The sequence below is a fragment of the Helianthus annuus genome, chromosome 12 (assembly GCF_002127325.2).
Source record: "Helianthus annuus cultivar XRQ/B chromosome 12, HanXRQr2.0-SUNRISE, whole genome shotgun sequence".
Classification (NCBI taxonomy): domain Eukaryota; kingdom Viridiplantae; phylum Streptophyta; class Magnoliopsida; order Asterales; family Asteraceae; genus Helianthus; species Helianthus annuus.
This window is the reverse complement of record NC_035444.2, coordinates 64,255,979-64,276,726: the sequence shown is the minus strand read 5'-3', so window position 1 is coordinate 64,276,726 and position 20,748 is coordinate 64,255,979. Positions and strand designations below refer to the sequence as shown.

Sequence of the window (20,748 nt, the reverse complement as noted above, 5' to 3'; positions counted from 1 at the left end):
TTGATGTGTGTGTGTGTGTGTATATATATATATATATATATATATAGTTTACCACTTTCAACTGTTTAACCACTGCCAACACTTTTCGCCAAAGTTTAAACTCTTCACACTGATTGACATGGCACACTCTGATTGGTCGATTTTGAAGTTTGCTACTTTCACATGTTTAACCACTCCCTTCACCCTTAGTCGTCTACCTTAAATACTAAACTACCCTTATTATATAATCATGAACTCAAATCCCTTATACACTTAAGAATGCAAGAAAATGATGGTTGTGTTTCTCTATGTTGACCTTGACAAAAATAAAATTCCAATAAAACTTTTGTGATAGTATTTTGCGGGCCTTAGCTATGTGGAAGGAGGGCTCTGGTTTTGAGGTTTTGGTCAATTCCCTCCTTTCCGATACTGGAGAAGGGGTCGTGCGTGGGGGGGGGGGGAGGCACAACGGGAGATAGCTGAGGAGTTTAGCCCCAACATCAAGCAATGTCTCAGGAAAGTGAGTGATGGTCACTTCACTGCTGCAGTTAAAGTGTTGTGTTCCAGTGGGGTTGCTCCCCGGGGGGAATCTACCATGCAAGCCCTTATCGACAAACATCCCTTCGCACCGCCCCCGGACCTCCCTTCAACTCCTCTTTCACAACCTGCGTTATCCGTGGATGAAGACTGCGTGCACAGGTGTGTGAAATCTTTCCCGAAAGGGACATCTTGTGGGCGAGATGGCCTGCGGGCTCAACACCTGTTGGACGCTCTTAGCGGCGAGGGGTCGGCGACGGCCTCGGGACTGCTTACTGCCATCACTGAAGTGGTAAACATTTGGCTAGTTGGGTTATGTCCTAAGGTGCTCGCGGATTTTGTTGCTTCGGCACCCCTAACCCCTTTGTTGAAGCCTGATAATGGGATCCGCCCCATTGCTGTGGGGGCAATTTGGAGAAGATTAGTCTCCAAAGTAGCCATGAAGAAAGTTGGGAAAGAAGCTGTTAAGTACTTGGGGTACTATCAATTTGGGGTGGGGGTCCCCAATGGGGCGGAGGCGGTGCTGTACAGCGCTAACAGGTTTCTTAATTCTTTTCATTCAGATGGTTCGTTGGCCATGCTTACGATTGATTTTTCCAACGCTTTCAACTTAGTTGGCCGTTCGGTTTTGCTTCGCGAGGTCCATCGCCATTGCCCCTCCATATTCCTATGGGTTCAATTTCTGTATGCTCAGCCTGCTAGGCTATACGTGGGGAATGACCACATCGGGGCATTCATGGGGGTGCAGCAAGGGGATCCCTTGGGACCTTTGCTTTTTGCCCTAGCCTTACACCCCTTAGTGCTTCAGGTGCAGGAAAACTGTAAACTCCCCTTCCATGCTTGGTACTTGGATGACGGGACAATTATCGGGGACGCTGTTCAGGTTGCTAAAGCTCTTGACATCATCGGTTTGGAGGGTCCAGCCTTGGGGCTACGACTTAATATTAGAAAAACTAAAGTATTTTGGCCGACATGCAACAGGGTGAAGGTCCGGCCAGGGCTTTTCCCTAGTGAGATTGGGAGGCCGGAGAAAGGTGTCAAACTGCTAGGAGGGGCAGTCATCCGTGATGCTAGTTTTATTAGTGGTCTAGCGGCTAAGAGGGCAACGCGTGCTGTTGACATTATGGGACACCTTCCCTTGTTGCGGGATCCTCAAAGCGAACTCCTCTTGCTTAGATCTTGTATGGGGGTTGCAAAGTTGCTATTTGGTTTGCGAACTTGCCAGCCCCCCTTTGTGGATGATGCTGTTTCATGTTCTGATAAAGGTCTTCGGGAGGCAATAGAAGACATTGTCGTATGTGGGGGTCCTTTTTTTGGTGGTGGCGAATCGTGATCTTGCCAATGAGGCTTGGTGGGTTGGGCCTTCTCTCGGCCCGGGATGTGGCTGCCTATGCCTTTGTGGCTTCCAGGTCTCAATCTTGGGAGTTGCAGGACCACATCTTACGTAACAGTGGGGTTGCTAACACTGATCCGGATTATGCCAGCGCCTTGGAACACTTGCATGAATCTCTACCTGACTTTGATCTCGGCGGTTTCTCTAACAAGGACACCGCCCCCAAAAAGCCACAGAAAACTTTGGCGAATGCCCTTTGTTGTCGAATCGCACAAAGTTTGGGAGAAGATTTCCATTTGTCACCTCGCCAGAAAGCCGTCATTGAATGCCTACAGAGGCCTCACGCTCAGGATTTCTTAACTATTATTCCTATTGAAGGTTTGGGTCAACGTATGTCTGCGGTGGAGTACCAGTCAATCCTTAAGTACCGTTTGATGATCCCCATGTTCCCGAATGATGAAACTTGCCCAGTCTGCCGTAAAGCATGCCTGGATAAATACGGGGAGCATGCGTTACACTGTAGAGAGTTGCCGGGGTTTAAGTATCGCCATGACTTTGTGCGAGACGCGTTAATGGATATTCTCAGACGAGCAGGGATCTCGGCGAAGAAAGAGGCACCGGTTAATTTTCTTACAGACCCGTCGGGGGGGAGATCCACCCTACGCCCAGCTGACGTGCTAGATTTTGGTTGGGAAGGCGGGAAACATGCTTGTGTCGATCTCACAGGTGTATCCCCACTAGCCGGGTTCCGGGAAAATGGGTTTGTGGCGGGGCAAGCGGTACTGGAAGCAGAGTCAAAGAAGGTGGAAAAGCACGCGAAAGCTTGTGAGGATAATCAACATGCCTTTGTCCCCCTGGCGTTTGACACGTTCGGCTCCTTGGCGCCAGAGGCAGTTCGGTTCTTGTCTAGAGTTCAGCGTGTGGTCCATAGCAACTTTTCGACCCCTCAGGGGCGGGGCTTTGTTTTTAGTAGATTAGGGTTTTCTATTCAAAAAGGGATGGCGGCGCAGTTTGTTGCTCGTCTACCTGCTATCCTTATGTAATTTGCCCTAATGATTGGAATGAAATATATAATGGAATTTCTATTAATAAAAAAATAAAAAATAAATAAAAAAAATAAAACTTTTGGTCAATGGTGTGTGTATAGATTATTGGTTCTATTCAACTTTATTATTAAGATATCTAAAAATTGATCTTTTTCAGGGATAAATTAAATATATTTCGGTAAGTGTTAAGTTTGATCAAGAGTCAAAATGAGAAAAATTTGCTCAGCTTGTTCTCATGTGTGGTCCATTTGATCAGATTTACAAGGAAAATTAACTGAGTTATGGTTAAATGACGTAACATGTAAGGGTTTGCAAGCATAAAGTAGGTTTTCTGTAATTATTGAAGGTAAAGGACATACTTTGCAATCCGATATAAACATAAAAAATATTTTTTTGTTTTGTAATTCACTATATTTGCAATACTTCGGTAAAAAAGTGGCAGTACCCAATTCATGTTTCATATGTATTTGTTCGACACGAGAGAGAGAGGGAGAGAGAGAGGAGTGGTGATGGTAGGTTGTGGTGGCGGCAGTAAGTGGGTGTAGGGATAGATGAAAGATAAATGAGTAAATTACCAGTTCATTTCCATCTCAACCTTAGATTTTCCACTTCTTTATATCCTTATGAAAGTTTTTCCCTGTCTTCTTCTTCATTTCCATCTCTGCCTTAGATTCTCCTCTTCTTTAAATCCTTATGAAAGTTCTCCTATATCTTCCTCTTCATTTCCATCTTAGCCTTAGATTCTCTCAACCGAATTTCCTCTTCATTTCCATACCAATGACTATTTCTGTCCCATCATGCCACTTCATGGCATCAACAGCTCCCTTTTCCCAGTGAAGTCTCCTCGTTTGCAAGAGAAAAAGTACTTATACGAACACCATTTCTCATAACCAGATGGTTCCTCTATAGTGACATGGTCAGTTTTTCCAGTCTTACTCCTACTTGAGGATTTGTAAGAACTCCTAGATCGGCGAGAAGTTGAATCAGAGGCTGATTTAGAGGATTATTTTGATGGTGCGGGGCCTTTATAGTTGTCCATAAAATTGGTCATTGCTCGATTAACACCTTCGGCTATTTGAGTACGAAGGTCATTACCACCCTCGTTCACACGGTTATGGGGTGCATCACAACCACTGTTACCACATGGATTTGAATTTTCATTAGCCATGGGTTATCTATGAGCAATCAAAAAGATTTATTAGTTTTAGGAGGAGCAATTAAAGCTTGACCTTATACTAAGGAATAAAGATAGCAATCAAAGCTGATTTTGAAACTTGTGCGCCATCATAGGAATTTCATCAAACATTAACTAGTAAAAACCGTTACAATAATATGTCATATCACGACGATGAAAAGTAAACCGAAATAAATTACAATACCATAACAACACAAAAAGAACTTTAATGATAAACATTAAGTTAGAGGGAACTTAGTACTCTTTTCCGATCGAATCATCTTTGATATTTTCTTAAGAATATTACTAGTCTCTCCATTCTCTCCGTTCAACCTGGCGTTTAATCTGTTTTGATCGTTGTACCACCTGATTGATGACATCTATCGGTACATGCTGTTGTTGTTGGTTCACGGGGTATTGATAACTTGAGGATTGATGCATATGTGGAAATAGTGCTAATGGCGGACGGAAGAGTGCTGTAACACCCCGCGTTTTGAAGTCAAAGTCAAAGGAAGAAAAGATTGCTAAATGCGATCTGTCACTCCTTGCTTAATTATTGATTGTACTCTTTGACTTTGTAATCGATACTCTATTTCATGTTACTTTAGTTGTATTATGTGGAGTAAATGCAATAATCGCAGTTTATCGCTAATCGACTTACCGCTATCCCATCGCTATCGCATCGCAACTCGAATTATGTGTTCTGGATATTGTTTTACGTGTGTGTGCTACTTATGTGTTACTTGTGCATGTTTATATTTGTTTATGGTGACTAATCGAAAACGCAATCGCAACTCTAACGCAACACAATCTCACCGCGGACTCGAAACATAAGGTTTACTTTTATGTCGAGTGTTAGTTAGGTTATTTGTGTAACTATTGTTTAATACTATCGCACCGCTTACTCGCAACGCATCACAACGCTTAACGCACGAAACGAAAAGTCAGAAACCAACCCGCCGCAGCCCTTCGGTCGAATGACCATTCGATCGAATGGTCATCCGTCCGGATGACCATCCGATCGGATGGCCATCCGATCAGACTGCCCTCCGATCCATCACTGCACACCGCCTTAACCCCTCTTCACCTATAAATAGCACCTGTCACATCATGAACAGCGATGTGACAGCTCTCTCGTCCGACCAGCACGTTCCAGCCCTATTTTCTCTCGATTCCTCGCAATTCTTATAAGTTTCTACCTCAAATCTTGTACTTTATTGATCTACACACCCTCTCTCATCATTTTCACCATCAAATCTTAACTTTTAACCATGAAATCGGCTGATTTGGGGTGTTCTAGGATGATGTCATCATGGGTTCTCATGAACTTCAAAGTGTGGCCTCATTCCACCAAGAACAACTCAAATTTAAGATATTTCAACATGTTTAAACACTGATTTCGCCATAATCAAAACATTTTCCAACTGATTTCCACTTTTCTTCATTATTCTCAACTATTCGCATAAAAACCAATGGAATCTGAGCTCGTTCAGACCTTCTACTCGTTCTATAGTGAAATGTTGGACTGAGAATGGATTCCTATCGGAGAAGACGACCGATTCATGGGTTGAATATGAAGTATCATCAAGAACAGTTAACTGATCGGACGGGGTGGTTCCCATCCGATCGGACGACTTGAACTTGATGGAGTTTCCGTTGTTTAACACGTGGTCATACCGTCTCGGTTCAATCGCAAAGATTTCAAACTTAGCAATTTTTTTTACAAAATACTCAACGAACAGGTCACCAAACGGACTGCCGTCCTATCGGATTGCCATCCGATCGAACGACAATCCGGTCGGAGGACTTGTGGCCCTTCACACTTAAAACAGTTTCGCAAAATGTAAAAGAGATCAGTTTTAGCGAATCGCCATTCGAACGGACGGCCATCCGTCCGGATGACCATCCGGCCGGATGACCTGATTTGTAGAAACATTTCTTTATTTTGAAAATGCTACAACGAAAACTTCAAAGTCACATCATACACAAACACATCCATCCCAAACGAATGACAGTCCGACCGAATGGCCGTCCGACCGGATGACCATCCGTCCGGATTATCATCCGATCGGAAGACCATCCGTCCCACATCACTTCGTCGCTCCGTTTAACACACCGTTCATCGCTTATGCTATCGTTAACTGTTCAGGCTAATCTCTCAGCGCTCCCTTCAATCCAGGCTTGTGTTTATTCATTTAAACACGAACTGTGAGTATACTCGAACCCTTTTTGCTTTACGCACTTTTGGGTGCTACATACGTCATTTATTCAAATCACAATTAACACACAATGCAAACACTTTTATACGCTGACCGTTATTGCATGTTATACGTGTTACTCGATGAATGCTTGTATGTTATGTTTACACAGTGATTGTTGCCTGACACCTTAGCAATGATAGTACTATAGTTTAGACTCAGCACCTGTTGTGGAGAGGGGTTGTTAAGGGCTTTACTTCACGTGTCACAGTGGTGATATGTGTTGCGCATTCTACAACTCGCAGTCACGTCTGTGCATATTTCATTGTCGATAACCTACTAGCTTCACTTTGCTACATGTTACATGTTGGTTATGCGTAAAACGATTTCGCTATCTATTATACTATTAAACTTGTATGCTCACCTTTACACTATGTGTATTGACCTCTATTTTAAAGTATGTGACAGGTGTTTGAGATGCCAGGATGCTTGCTATGTGGAATCAAGTTAGGAAGAGTCTAGAAACAAACAATTAATATTTATGAGTTGTCGGAACAACTTTTATTTGTCTTTGAGATACTTGGTCTGTAATAATTATTTTACTGGATATGTTATGGTATGGGACGTAACTTAAGAATATTTGGTAATATTAGTTGTTATCGATTTCTCCTGGACAATCTGTTTCGCTCAGTGCCGCGCCCCGATGACTCCGCGATCGGTTGGGGTGTGACAAGTGCATTAACCATGACAGCTTCCGCATAGGGATCCCCAAAGGTCGGTAATTAGATTGGGTTGGTGTAATCTGTCAGGTTTCCGATATGCAGGTTTGTGTATTCAGATGGAGGGTTCCTGAAACCCATAGTTGTGGGGTTCTCGGCGGTGATTGTGTCAACAGGCTCTCCCATTGGTTCATCCTCTTCTTTATCCTCCTAGATAGTGTCATGCTGGCTGGTGGAAGGCATTAAGGATCTGAACTTTATGCTGGGACGTACCGTCTTCCTTGGGCGAGTAATGGTGCAGGTCTCGCCGTTGTGCTCGATCAATTGATGTGGTAACACCGGTGCATCTGATGGAGGTAGAGGAACCTCGGGTTAAGCTGGGGCAACTTGTTGGTGGACCGTGGTATGGTAGAAGTTGAATTGACTAAAGTATTCGTTTCGTTCATCATGCATAGGGTTGTGATGAGGAGTGTTGACAAAAGAGGCACTATCACTAGACAGTTCTAGCGGGTGTTGCTCCGTGATATTGATGTCACCGCCCTAATGATATTGATGCACCTCCGTAGAAACAATGTAATTCGTTGCGTCGAAAGCTAAGTTGTTGGAGGTTTGTTGTTGAGGAGGATTAGCACGAACAAACATGGGTCTCTTGTCGACTTCGTGTTGTGTTCTTGGCATGATTTATGCAAATATTGACACTCACACAAAAATTAACTCTAGACTAAGGATGACAATCCTAAGTCTTAGTGACGTAGACTCGCAATTTCCTATTGAATCTGCCAAATGTGAAAATTGAGTTTAAACACAAAAGGCTAGTGTCTAATCCCTCAAATTAGCTCTGATACCCACCTATCACACCCCACTATACCGGTGGTCCCGGATGTAGGGTATTAGTGTGACGATTGTATATCAGTTTCACAATGCAAGAGAAATAAAGAGTTACGTAATAATAAAGTACAAGTATTTAGAAACTCCCAAAATATATTGAAAGTTTAAGTATCAATATTTGAAACAATATATCCCAAAGGTGGGTCGAATGAAACTTTAGATGGAATTGGAGACATCGCCAGTCTTTGACAATGGAGTCGCAACTTCCAAAGCAACATACCGAACCCTATCCAGCCTACTATTAAGGTTCGCCACCTGTAAGTCAATCTTTAAAATATGTCAGCTTTCGCCGGTAAATACAGTTAACAAACACATTCATAAAATATTTAATAATCATGGGACACGTATCTTGATTTATAAGTTTTATATGCTTGTCATATTCAGGAACTAGTACTAGCTAGTGTTTAATCAATGTACACATTATTGTTTGTGTTTGTAGGCCTAGAGAGGATGCCACACGGGAAACGGAGTTTTGCTTCATGCGGGAGTACGTATCCAAACTTTGACATTGAGGAGAAGGTGGTCTCTAGCGGGGTAAAAAGATATGTACCGGGTTACCCGATAAAAAATCCTACATATATTCCATCTAAAATACATTTCCTATGTTTAATTACCACCAAATACATCACATCCACATATTATACGTTTTCATCCATTACTTGCATACCATTTCATCTATTAATCTCACCTAGGCATTTTATCAAACACTTGGTGTGCATACCATTGTCTATGCATAATGTACAAGTATTTCATTCTTTACTTCCTACTTCATGCTTTCATTCATCAACACCACTAAACATCAATCAATTCCATATCATGGTCAGGGGGATCCAACTTGAAAGAAGAGTTTGCCTAGATGAACCAATGCATTGAAGACATACGCGACCTCGGGGCTCAATGAATACAAGAGAACTGGGGAAGTGGTCGAGCTTACGAAGGAATGACAAATGGAGAGAGAAATTGAGTATTACTCGAAGCCGATTGACCACCTAACCGGAAAGACGTTGGAATTAGCTCTAAAGTGTAGGGCGATTATCGAAAAAATGTGGACTTTAGTTATTTAACTTTAGAGTGTTTTTAAATCTTTTGTAATTTTTTTTTAATTATTGTAATGATTTTTCTATGAAATGTTATTTCTTTTTATTTATTTTAAATTTAAAGATTAAGAAAATTAAAAAAATAATTGAGTAGTGATTCCTAGGGATTATATGACTCCATCTACTACATACACATTTTATATAACTCTCATTTCTTACACATTTTTTCACTTTTCACTTTTCACGTAACTATCCTATAGGGCTCCATAGGGCTTGACCATTACACATGGTCTTATGTGGTTTTGGTTATGCTATATATTTCTTCACTTTAATAATTAGATTATTTGATGTATGCTCAGTCACTCTAATAATTTAATTGGTGGGCATAACGTTTGATGTTGTGTTTGCCAAACATAGTCCATAAGTTATAGGTACAACCTCGTCTGGGCTTCTTGTCTGGACTCAATCCATTTGAATAATGACTGGGTCTGAGCCTATTTGGTTTTTTTTAGCATGCTTAGTTGGTTTCAGTGGGCCTAGTCCTGATAAGCCCATTCTTAGGCCAGCCCATTAGGGTTATGACCAAAGAATCTTGCTATATAAAGGAAAGTGCCTCCTTCTAAAGGGATCAAGTTATCTCCTCCCTCCTTCTCCCTCAAAACTTATGCTCTCTCTCTCTAAACTATAACTTATGTTTGCACTTATAATTATCACGGCTGGAATGGCACTGACTTGAGCTTCGCAGTGCCCTCGGGGCGATCCCCCCGGGCCCTTTAACGAGATTTACCTATGGTCGCAGCTCAAGACTCGATGTCCCGTAAGAAGAACCGTCATCACGACGACGAGAGGATGAATCTGAACTGGATCTCGACGACTTCAAGGTTAGTAATGCATGCCGTTTGGGCCTTGGATTCGACAGTCCCTTGTTTGTTTGTTCTGTGTTCGACCATTTTGGCCGGTTCCCTGCTTTTAGTGTTTTCCCACTATATTTGTTTTTCTTCTCATTTTTTTTGTTTTTTAATAGGAATATTGGATTTTAATAATCCCAGCTATTCGTTGTTGGCCGCCAACAGTCCCAACTTTAAAAATAACCACTGGCAGTCCTAACTTTTAACATATAGGACTCCAATGGGCCCTGACTAACAGAACCCCAACGCCATTAGTCTCCGGTCGCCGGAAAAATTTTTTTTGGCCGGAAAACTCATTTTTGGCCGGGAAACTCAACATTTTCGTCCCTAACCTCTTTGTAACCTTATTGTGGACATTTGGGAACCTTTTTCTAGTAAAAGTCCTAATTAATAAAGTCGTTGGAAAACTCCTTTTACGCCGGAAAACTTCTTTTTTGCCAAAAAACTCAACTTTTGGCCGGAAAACTCAACATTTTCGTCCCAAACCTCTTTGTAACCTTAGATCGGACCTTTAGAAACCTTTTTCTGGACAAAAACGGTTTTCCAGCGACCAGAGACTAACGGTGTTAGGGTTCTGTTAGTCAGGGTCCATTGGTGGCCAATGTATCAATAGTCGGGACTGTCAGTGGTTTTTTTTTAAGTTGGGACTAATGGCGGCCAACGGCGGATAGTTGGGATTATTAAAATCCAATATTCCTTTTTAATATCGTGTTATTATTTCCTAGCACTAGTTTGTAGCAGTTTCAATAAGTTGCGGGTTACCTAACAAAGGGCGAGAGTTTACGGATTCCATCCGGTTTCCGTGCATCGGGTGGCACGGCCATGGCGGTCGAGGAGTCGACCTTGAGTCACACTGTTGATGGTCTTTTAAGATAAAAAATTGTGAGATCTAATGAGATAACCAACGTTGACTATTTTGTTTTAAAGGTAATTAACTCTGACTAGATAGATGGTCAAATGAGCTAGTTGTAGTTCTAATACATCTAAGATGTTATTAAAGTATTATGTTTAGAAGCAGGGCAGGTTCAAGGGGAGTAAAATAAAGCAAGCGCTTTGGGCTACTATTTTCATAGGACCTTAAATTCTTAAAAAAACATATTATATATAGGTGATCTTGGATTTAAGATTATTGATATTGAGATTTATAATCTATAATTATATATACATAGAGATGGTATATGAATAATATAACCTAAAACAATTTTTTTCTTTTATTTTTATTTTTTTTTATAAAAATGTCCTTAATTTTTCTATACGCTTTGGGCCCTCAATGCTATGTTTAGAAGGTTAATTACTTAACTGAGAGAACAGTTGGTTGTAGATAACTTAAAGAAATATACAACCATAGACGAAGCAAAAGTTGGGTTAAAGAAGTTTGCATGAAATTAACAAAGATAAGTACAAGAACTTCACAAAACGGGGCATACATCAAATGTGATTTTCTAAAGTTTTGTAAAATGCTAAAAGATTAGAAAAATATATTCTAAATAACCATGTTGCTTTTATAAGTTTTTTTTACTTTTTTTTATTAAAGGATAATCAAATTTTGATTATATAGATGTATTAAGAACTTTGTACTACAATGGATGGACAAACCCAAATACCCAATAACTTAATGGTTAAAGACAAAACTAAAAGGTGGAATAATTGTGTATATGAAAGTAAAAATGACAAACTTAAGTGTAAGTTTAAATCGTGAAAAAAGTTTGATGAATAAGTAGCCACAAACCATGATATGAACATGTAAATAAGTATCACAACACATACTCGAACTGTTATATAAGCTATATCCATTTTGTGCATAGTTATGTTATGTCATTCACCAAGTAAACTAATAGTTTTGAGGAAACTTTCACATGATTATTCTTTCTTACACAGCCGTAGCCTTTGGCCTAGTATTTGATTTTAAGTCTACGTATAGGAAAAACGTTACCAACATTTGGGTGTACATTGAATTATGATGTAGGGACTCTGACAAGAGATTGACTAGCTTGCTTTTCCTCAAGTGATTGACTTGCGTGGGCCGTTACCACAACCAAGCTTTGGACAAAATCTAGGTCAGAAAAACGACTAGGAGTACTCATAAAATGATTCGGTCCTTCAGGATGAAATAGGTAACACTAAACATAATAGCTAAAAAGGAATCGGGTTGAACTCTAGTTGACATACAAGTAACGAAAAACGGGCTGATTTTACTTGTGAAGGATTGGTCGATGACAAAATAAGTAACACAAAAATTAATAGCTAAAAAGGAAATGGGTCAAACATTGGTTTCCTATAATAATACCAGAGAGCCATGTTTTCGGTGTTGTCCAGGTTCGTTATAGGAACATACCGAAATAGTACGTTACACGCAGAAGAGTGGAACTTCATATGTAAGTGGGATTAAAAGAAAAGACATATTATTGTAAGTAAACACATTTCCACGTACTTAACGCAAAGTATTGAACCACATAATAACAAGCACGCTACAACTTTCTTCAACAAGATCCACAGATAGACTTTAAAAGAAATGTCAGTATAGCTATTATAACAACTCAGGCATGACACATAATACCCTATGTTTTGGCTAAACATGTATGAGAACTCAGATATGCAAAACTGGGATATCACCACAATAACAGATTTAGCGGGTACAGGTGACTAGCCGAAAGCGGGTGCAGGTGATGACAAAGGTGTTGGGTTGGTTGAAGGTGGTGTTGGAGAAGGTGCTGGGTTGGTTGAAGGTGGTGTTGGAAAAGGTGTCGAGTCGGTTGAAGGTGGTTTGGAGAAGGTGTCGGGCCGGTTGAAGACGATGCTGGGCCTGCTGAAGGTAACTGAGAAGATGATCAGTTGTTTTGGTTGAACACGATATAATATAAAAAAGTTAGAGATGTGGTTCGCCTACTTTGGTACATTTTAGATATGGTGACTGTGCTCAACAAAAACAACTGATCATCTTCTCAGTCACCTTCAGCAGCCCATCACCGTCTTCAACCGACCCGACACCTTCTCCAAAACCACCTTCAACCGACTCGACACCTTCATAAAATTGGAACAACATTATAACAGCAAATTTTGTTAAAAAATGTTAAGGACTAGTACAACTTTTGTAGTAGTCTCAATCGGCTGCGAGTTACTGGTCTAGGCTAGGGGTGAGCAAAAATAGGGTCGGACCGAAATTAACCGAGAACCGACCCTAAAAAAAACCGATACCGACCCGGACCTAAGATAGTAGGTACACAGTTTGGTTCCATGTATTATGGATAAATCGGTCTCAGGTCGGTTCCAGGTATATATGAGTAAAAAACCGAGTTGGACCTAGGAACTGATTTCGATTGATAATTGATATCATTCATATAAGCCTTTTAAGTATGATAATACTTAAACCGAGTTGAACCGATTTAAGTATGGGCTAAAAGCCCAGCAGCCTTTTATATTATAATCCCTATTAGGCCTAACAAAATCATTCATATCAAAACAGAAGGCTGCACATTCATCTCATCTGCATTAAATTTCTTAGCTGCTACAATCATTCATTAATCAATCGTTGGCGGATCATTGACGAGGTACGTGATTTGATAACCTGTCAATAGAGAATACACAATACATATATTAATTAATCCACAATTGAATTACAAAGTATATACAAAGAAAACAAATCGATCGTATCATATAGTTTGCAATTTCTCACGATTTTATCATGTCTTCTTAGATGGTTCGAAATAGGATTAATTCAAACATCAATGTTTTGGACGAATTTGAGAAGTTTTCCGATGAGGACGGGAAGGCTAAGGCAAGATGCAAGCATTGCTCGACGGTTGTCAATGCGGACAAGGAAAAAATCGGAAACGTGGCAATGATAAGGCATCTCGAAAGATGTGAGAAATACTGATGATTAGCGAACGATGGTGGTCCGGTGGATGAATATTAAAAATAATTTGAAGTTGAAGGCTTTATGTTTTCTTTGATCACTGTACTTGTGTTTTATTTAATTGAATTTGTTTGAAGATTTTGGACGTATTTTTTAAATTTTGCTCACCAAATCATTTGGTTCATGACTAGCTACATGAAGATGGTTCAAAAGTATTTAACCGAATCAGTTAGAAAGACGATTTCCTATCAAAACGACAGGTCTAGTCTAGTTGTAAAAAAAACGATGATCATCCGTATAAGTCAAAACTCCTTCCCAAATTTCGCTAATGATCCAATCAGTTTGATCAGTAAAGTCAAGTGTTATGAATTATTGTTAACTAAAAACAAAGAAAGATTGATAATGGCTCCGGTTCATATAGAAGTTCGTAACAAAGTAAACCGCATAACAAATTTAAATACGAATCGATATTAGATAACATGATGTTATCGGATAAAGTGATAAATAAAAAAACTTTAACCGTATAACAATTTTGTTTGTGATAATAATTAGGCTTTTAAAAGATATAATAAAAACAAGTGATAAATTTTCGAAAATAAAAGATATAACTAAACCCATTGCATATTCTCTTTGAAAATAAAAGATATACTCTACTCTTTAAACTTTGTGTACTATACCCATGCAAGCAACACGATTTTCACGAATTTTTTTTTTTTGAAAATAAAAGATATCATGCAAAAATTGGTTTCCTAATATTCCTATTCTAAAACCAATACAATCCCATTCCCAACGACCCACTACATATCTTTCATGCAAAAATTGATTTTCACGATTTTTTTTTTGAAAATAAAAGATAGGATTATCATTTATTTTTATTCGATTATCTTTCAAATTAACCTAAACACAATTTTACAAAAGAAATCGTGGGTGGGGCTGCATAAAAAGTGTGAATACAGAAAGTTATAAACATTAAAACAGCACCTGCAGATTGACTCACAGCAAAAGAAATCGTCTAGCCAGCAGTCAAGGTACGTAAAACAGTTTCAATCATCAAAGTTTGTGTATCCATTAGTATCCATGTCTAAGTCCATCCCTGCTACTCGTATCCCTTTTATATATAAAAGTGTAAAACAGTTTGATATATAGTATAGAACAGCCTGCTTCGAACACCCTGCTACTCTGCAGCAGTCGGTACGGCTGCGAACAGCAACAGTCGGTGAGGCATGTTTATTATTTAATTATTATAGCCCAGATTAAATTATGTATAGTTTTTTTATTCAGTGATTTACTTTTGAGGCATGTTAATTATTTAATTATTATCCCAGCCTCATAACTAATTTTGATGACAGTTGATTAGTATGTAAACTAATGACATGTAACTATGTAAACTAAGTGACCCATTTAAATAAAATATTTGATACAATAAACCGTTTAATGATTACGTAATTGATTTTATGTTTTATGATAAACTGTAGATGGATTCATCAAATGTCGACATCGAGAATGTATCAAGCGACGATTCTCACGTGGACGGAAGAGGAAAGAGGAAGTCACAAAATGTCGAAAAACAAACCGCAAAAAAGAAAATTAAAACCACAACAACGAAGAAAACGACAGGTTCTAAAACATCAGGAAAATCTACTGTTTGGATTGATTTTGAGAAGTATAAAGATGAGGACGGAAACCAACGGGCAAGATGCAAACATTGCTCGAAGGATTTGGCTGCAGATCCGTATAAAAATGGCACATCGGCGTTGAGTAAACACAGTAGGAGATGTGAAAAACATCCGGAATTTTTAAAAAACCAAAGCAATATTTTCTTGAAAAAAGGCGATGATGGCGAGGGCGGTAGTGGTGAGGTAAAGGCATGGAAGTATTGTGCGAAAGCAAGTAGAAGAGCCATAGCAGAGATGGTATTAATAGACGAGGTCCCGTTTTCAACTGTTGAGCATCAGGGATTTAGAAGGGTTATAGAAAGTTTTAATCTGAATTTCAAGATGCCTAGCAGGTTTACGATTGCGAGGGATATTGGGGAAATATTCTTAGAGGAAAATGGGAAGTTGAAGTCATTTTTTGCAAAGAATAGCACACGGGTGTGTCTAGCCACAGACACGTGGACTTCAAGTCAGCGGGTTAACTATATGTGTGTTACAGCTCATTTTATAGATGACAATTGGGTGTTACACAAAAGGATCATCAACTCAAGCAAATATTCAGCCACAAGGGAAACGAGATAGGTAGGTCCCTTATTCAATGTTTAAAAGAATGGGACATTGAAAATGTGTTGACCATTACATTAGATAGTGCGTCAGCTAATGATGTTGCCATACAGTTTCTAAAAAGTAGGTTAAACAACCTCTTGTTCGACGGGAGATACTTGCACATCCGATGTATGGCACACATAATCAATCTGATTGTGAAGGACAACTTACGTGATGGGTCAACATGCATAGATCGTATCACAGATGCAATTCGCTATATTTGAATGTCTCCTCAGCGAGTAGACATTTCTAAAAAATGTGTAAAGGCGGAAAAGATCGAAAGCAAAGCATTAATAGGTATAGATGTGGCTACAAGATGGAACTCGACTTGGGAAATGTTAGAGAAGGCAGAAAAATTTGAGAAGGCGTTTAACAGATATGATTTGGATGACCCAAATCATAAAAATGATTTGGGTGATGATGCTCCTAGAGTTACTGACTGGAGCTACGCGAGACAATTGGCAAGTGTGTTAGAATTCTTTCAGCGTAAAACTGCCAACGCTTCTGCTACAAAAACAGTTACCAATAATTTATTTTTTAGCGAGGTTATGGATATAGACAAGCATTTAAGGAAGATGAAAGACGGATCTGACTTGGAAGGTAAACTTATGGGTGCATAATGCACCAGAAGTTCGACAAGTACTGGAGAAATCTACCTACTGGCAGATCTTTGAATTACATTTTGTATTTTGCTACAATTTTAGATCCGAGGTTAAAGGTTCGTGTTATTCAATTTGGATTTGAGAGAATATTCAGGGCTGAAAAAACAGATGAAGAGACAGAAGATGACTTGAAGAAACGAGTTAAAATTGTAGTTACAAGTATAAAGGACGAATTGAAGCTTTTGTATGAGCATTATGCATCAAGCAGCGAAAAACAAGGTTCAGATAAAGTTTCACCAAGTCAGGAGAACTTTGAATCATCAGCACAAGGAGAGAGTGATTTTTTTGCAGAATTTAAAGCGGATGGCGGTTCTACGTCTTATGTAACCAAGTCAGAACTTGAGAGGTACCTAGACGACGGAAAGGAGGCCCATTACAAGGGATTTGATATTCTGGGTTGGTGGAAGGCTGCATCTTCAAAATACCCTGTCTTAGTGAAAATGGCGAAAGGTATGTTTAATAATTAGTGGTTTATTTATATTACTTATAATAATACGTTAATGTTAATTTGATTTTCTTCCTATTACTATAGACATATTGGCTATCCCGGTATCCAGTGTTGCTTCTGAGGAGGCGTTTAGCACAGGCGGAAGAGTTGTCGATACTTATCGAACTTCTTTATCAACTCCGATTGTCGAGGCATTAATACGTACAGAGGATTGGATTCGTGCATCAATTAAAAAGAAAATCTACATCGAAGATTCAGTAGAGTTTGATGATATTGGAAAAGGTAAATTTGACATACATCGATACACATCCTTAGTTTGTTATTTACGTTGAATTTATCATTATTTATTTATTTTTTTCATGTAGAAATTTATGATAAAGTGGAACCGGATCACATGAACATCGATGTCGATTAACGGATGGCTAGAGATGGATACGGATAAAGGAGAAATGACTTAAAGTAGTAACGTTTTCAGTTCGTTTGCTTTGGATATGTTGGATTTTGTTTGGATTTCTTACATTTTTTTTTGGATTATGTTTGAACTTCTTTATCCCGTTTATAAATAATTTTGGGTTGATTTATATACGAGGTTTTAAAGTGATCTTAAAGGATTCAGCGCGTTTAACGTTTGTTGAATGAAACGAACCTGAAAGTTGCTCTTTTAGTGCATTCTGGACTGTTTGGATTAAGATCGATATCTATGAGTTTTCACTCGGACATTATATCGAACACTTGGTGTGCATAAACACACCATCAACTATAAACCATCAAATAACTGCTAATTCCCATAATTTTTTCAGTTTTTACAATAACCATGTTATACTAGATGATCAAGAATTTAACATTTGCAATAAGATTAACCAACAATAATATTAATGAGCTGAAATGGAACTAGGATTGAATGTTATGGAAGTAGGATTGAAATGGAACTCACCAATAATCAGCTGAAATGGAACTAGGATTGAATGTTTCAAGCTGAAATCAAAGTGAATGCTAATGCTTATTCACTTCTCCATTGTCGAAGGGCTTGAGAGGGGATGTAGAGTGCACTGCAGACTTCATGTTCATGTTGTCAGGCTGATATACATAACATAATATGGTGGGTCGGTCCTTTACCCGAATACCGATATACCCGATTAACACTAGAACCGGAACCGATTTTAAATATAGGGTATTAAATCGGATATTGATTTACTTGCTTCTCGGGTATCGGGTCGGGTCGGGTAATTGATTTTGCTCACCCCTAGTCTAGGCAAGTGCTTTCGGAAGGAAGTTGAAAATGCTTATCTCGTTTAGAGGATTGGAGATTCCATCCATAAGAATGGAAGGAATAAAATCTTTTTCGAGATAAGTTTCAACAAAGGTCAACGCCTGCAAAAGAAAATGAGAGAGATCAGCAACCAAAAAAGAAGTTTAAAACTGATTAAAAACAAGATGGACCTGTGAAGATACAGATTTGGTCTCTCCTTTCTTAGTTACGGCAGCAGTTGACTTAGATGACTCAAGGGGTGAGCTTACTTTTACATAGAGTGACGTTCTTGGTTCTACAATGATTTCCCTACACAGTAAAACACGCAGAAATAATAAGCAACAATCAATATAAGCAGAATGATGTAATATCAAACGAAAATCATGTAGAAAGAACGAACTAAATGAATTTCAACAGATTAAAGCAATTATATGAAAGCAAATTAGGAACGAATAGAGGCATGTTTGATGAATTATTTCACTACAAACCATGAATTAATGTTTGATGAAGTAACAATCATGTAGAAAGAACGAATTAAATGAATTTCACTATAATGATTTCACTACACAGTAGAACACGCAGAAATGATAAGCAACAATCAATATAAGCAGTTAACGGGGTGAATTTCACTGCAATGATTTCATTACTTTCAACCACATGGTTCACCAATCCACACTTCTCTGCTTTCTCTGCAGTTAACGGGGTGGCTATTAGCGACACCTCTCTGCTTTCTCTGCAGTCAACGTGGTGCCACTCAGAGTGCTACACTTAACCCTCAGCCGGTACTTTTGGGCACTAAATTTTAGGATTTTCAAAAGTGGGATCCACCACAAAGGCACTCTCCTTTCGACACGTGTCTTATGAAGCCGGTAGATCAGTCATTTAGCCGCCAAACTTAGCCGACAACGACACGTGGCCTAATGCCAGAAAAGCCGGCCACGTAACCTATTTTGACGACTGAGCTGGTGGTGTCTATTCGGGTTTTTAAAAGCGCGCCTAGGCGCGTGGCACAGATCTCTGGCGCAGAAAAAGCACATCTTTTTGGGGTTTTTTGAGGCTGAGGCACACGCCTCTTGTACATAGGGTGTTTTTTTTTTGCAGCAAACTATTGCACCTTGGGTTATTTGGCTTGTGCATGTAGGTAAAATCATATAAAACCTTATTTATAGTTGTTTTATGGTAGGGGAAGCCAAAAACTTATAGGATATATAAATAGTTTATATAATCGCCTTGCACCTCATGTACGAAAACCCCCCTGCTTTTGCACTTCGCGTCTCAGTTTTAAAATTTTTGACCTCATCGCTTTTGTGTGCCTGGTGCTTTTTGAAACCAACTCACTACTCAGAATAAACCTCAAAACATGTAAAACCACGTTGACCGTAAAAAACAGTTGACCTCTACTTATTTTACCTGAAAAATTGACCAATACCTAAACAATTTAACCCCTACTAAACTCAATTAGATCCTAAATCAATAAACATATGCATAACTTAACTTACAACTTAACGTTGAGTCAAAACAAATTCTAGGGTTTCTACTTTCTACACCAAAATGAGCATAATAATAAACAAAATTAAGCCAAACGTAGCATGTGTATCAACAAATTTAGCATCAGTAGAAGCAATCAAAATATCACAAGCAAGCGAGATCTCATAACCCGCCGTAACAGAAAACCCGGAAACCGCCCCGATTATCGGTTTCCGGCACCACTCCCATTTGAGCAACCGGATCCATTTCCACATCCTTCACGTCTCCATTGAACACATCCTCAGCAGAAGTCAGATCCACACCCGAACAGAACGGCCGACCCGACCCGGACAGTATGATCACGCCCACGGAGTCGTCGGAGCTCAGAGAGTTGAATGCACGCGCTAGATCCACCATCATCGGCCTTGTTAACGAGTTTAAGGACTTTGGGCGGTTGATTGTGACGTAAGCTATCCCGTCGGGTTCTTTTTTAACGACGATTAAGTTTTCCGGTGATGAGTTATCCATTTTTACGATTTGGTGGGAATCGGGTTTCTCGTGTGTGAGTAGTTAACCGATTATATATGTGTTGAATACTCGAATGTACAAGTTAAGTCCTTGAGTTTTAGTTTTTGTAGCGAGAGGTCCTTGGACATTTTGAAATGATACTTTGTAGTTTTACTGTCCGATTTTACTTTTACGTAGTATTGTATATTATGCTATTTGAGTTGAACAACGATTAAAGAATTATTTAGATAACACTAAATGGATTATTTGGTTGACGTTTGATATGTTTTTTTTGTTGTCAGGATAGTATGCAATTACCTGTTTATCTTATTTGTGTTTCTAAAACCAAAGAGTAGAGACATCCAACTGAAACACATAACATAAGTGTTAGAATTTTTATTTATCAATATTACGTAATTATAGCTAAATATACTTTAATATCAAACGAGAAATTGAAATAAAAGATAATTGGCTATATGGAT

General features: G+C 39.1%; 1 protein-coding gene and 1 pseudogene across 1 annotated transcript; one reads left to right on the top strand and one right to left on the bottom strand.

Moving 5' to 3' along the window:
- Nucleotides 1-9,556: 9,556 nt before the first annotated feature.
- LOC110895212 lies at nt 9,557-13,862 on the top strand. The gene is made up of 3 exons (XM_022142491.1): nt 9,557-9,792; nt 13,283-13,367; nt 13,514-13,862. Exons 1-3 carry the CDS (start codon nt 9,701-9,703, stop codon nt 13,691-13,693), a joined length of 357 nt encoding a protein of 118 aa, XP_021998183.1. The 5' UTR covers nt 9,557-9,700; the 3' UTR covers nt 13,694-13,862.
- LOC118484951 lies at nt 13,193-20,331 on the bottom strand (annotated as a pseudogene).
- Nucleotides 20,332-20,748: the final 417 nt, after the last annotated feature.

Excerpts from the sequence above, each read along its gene's own strand:
- LOC110895212 (XM_022142491.1), top strand. The coding sequence starts at position 9,701 with ATGGTCGCAGCTCAAGACTCGATGTCCCGTAAGAAGAACCGTCATCAC. Across the intron at positions 9,793-13,282 it reads TGGATCTCGACGACTTCAAG|AAGGCTGCACATTCATCTCA; the intron begins GTTAGTAATGCA and ends ATATCAAAACAG. Across the intron at positions 13,368-13,513 it reads GTTGGCGGATCATTGACGAG|ATGGTTCGAAATAGGATTAA; the intron begins GTACGTGATTTG and ends ATGTCTTCTTAG.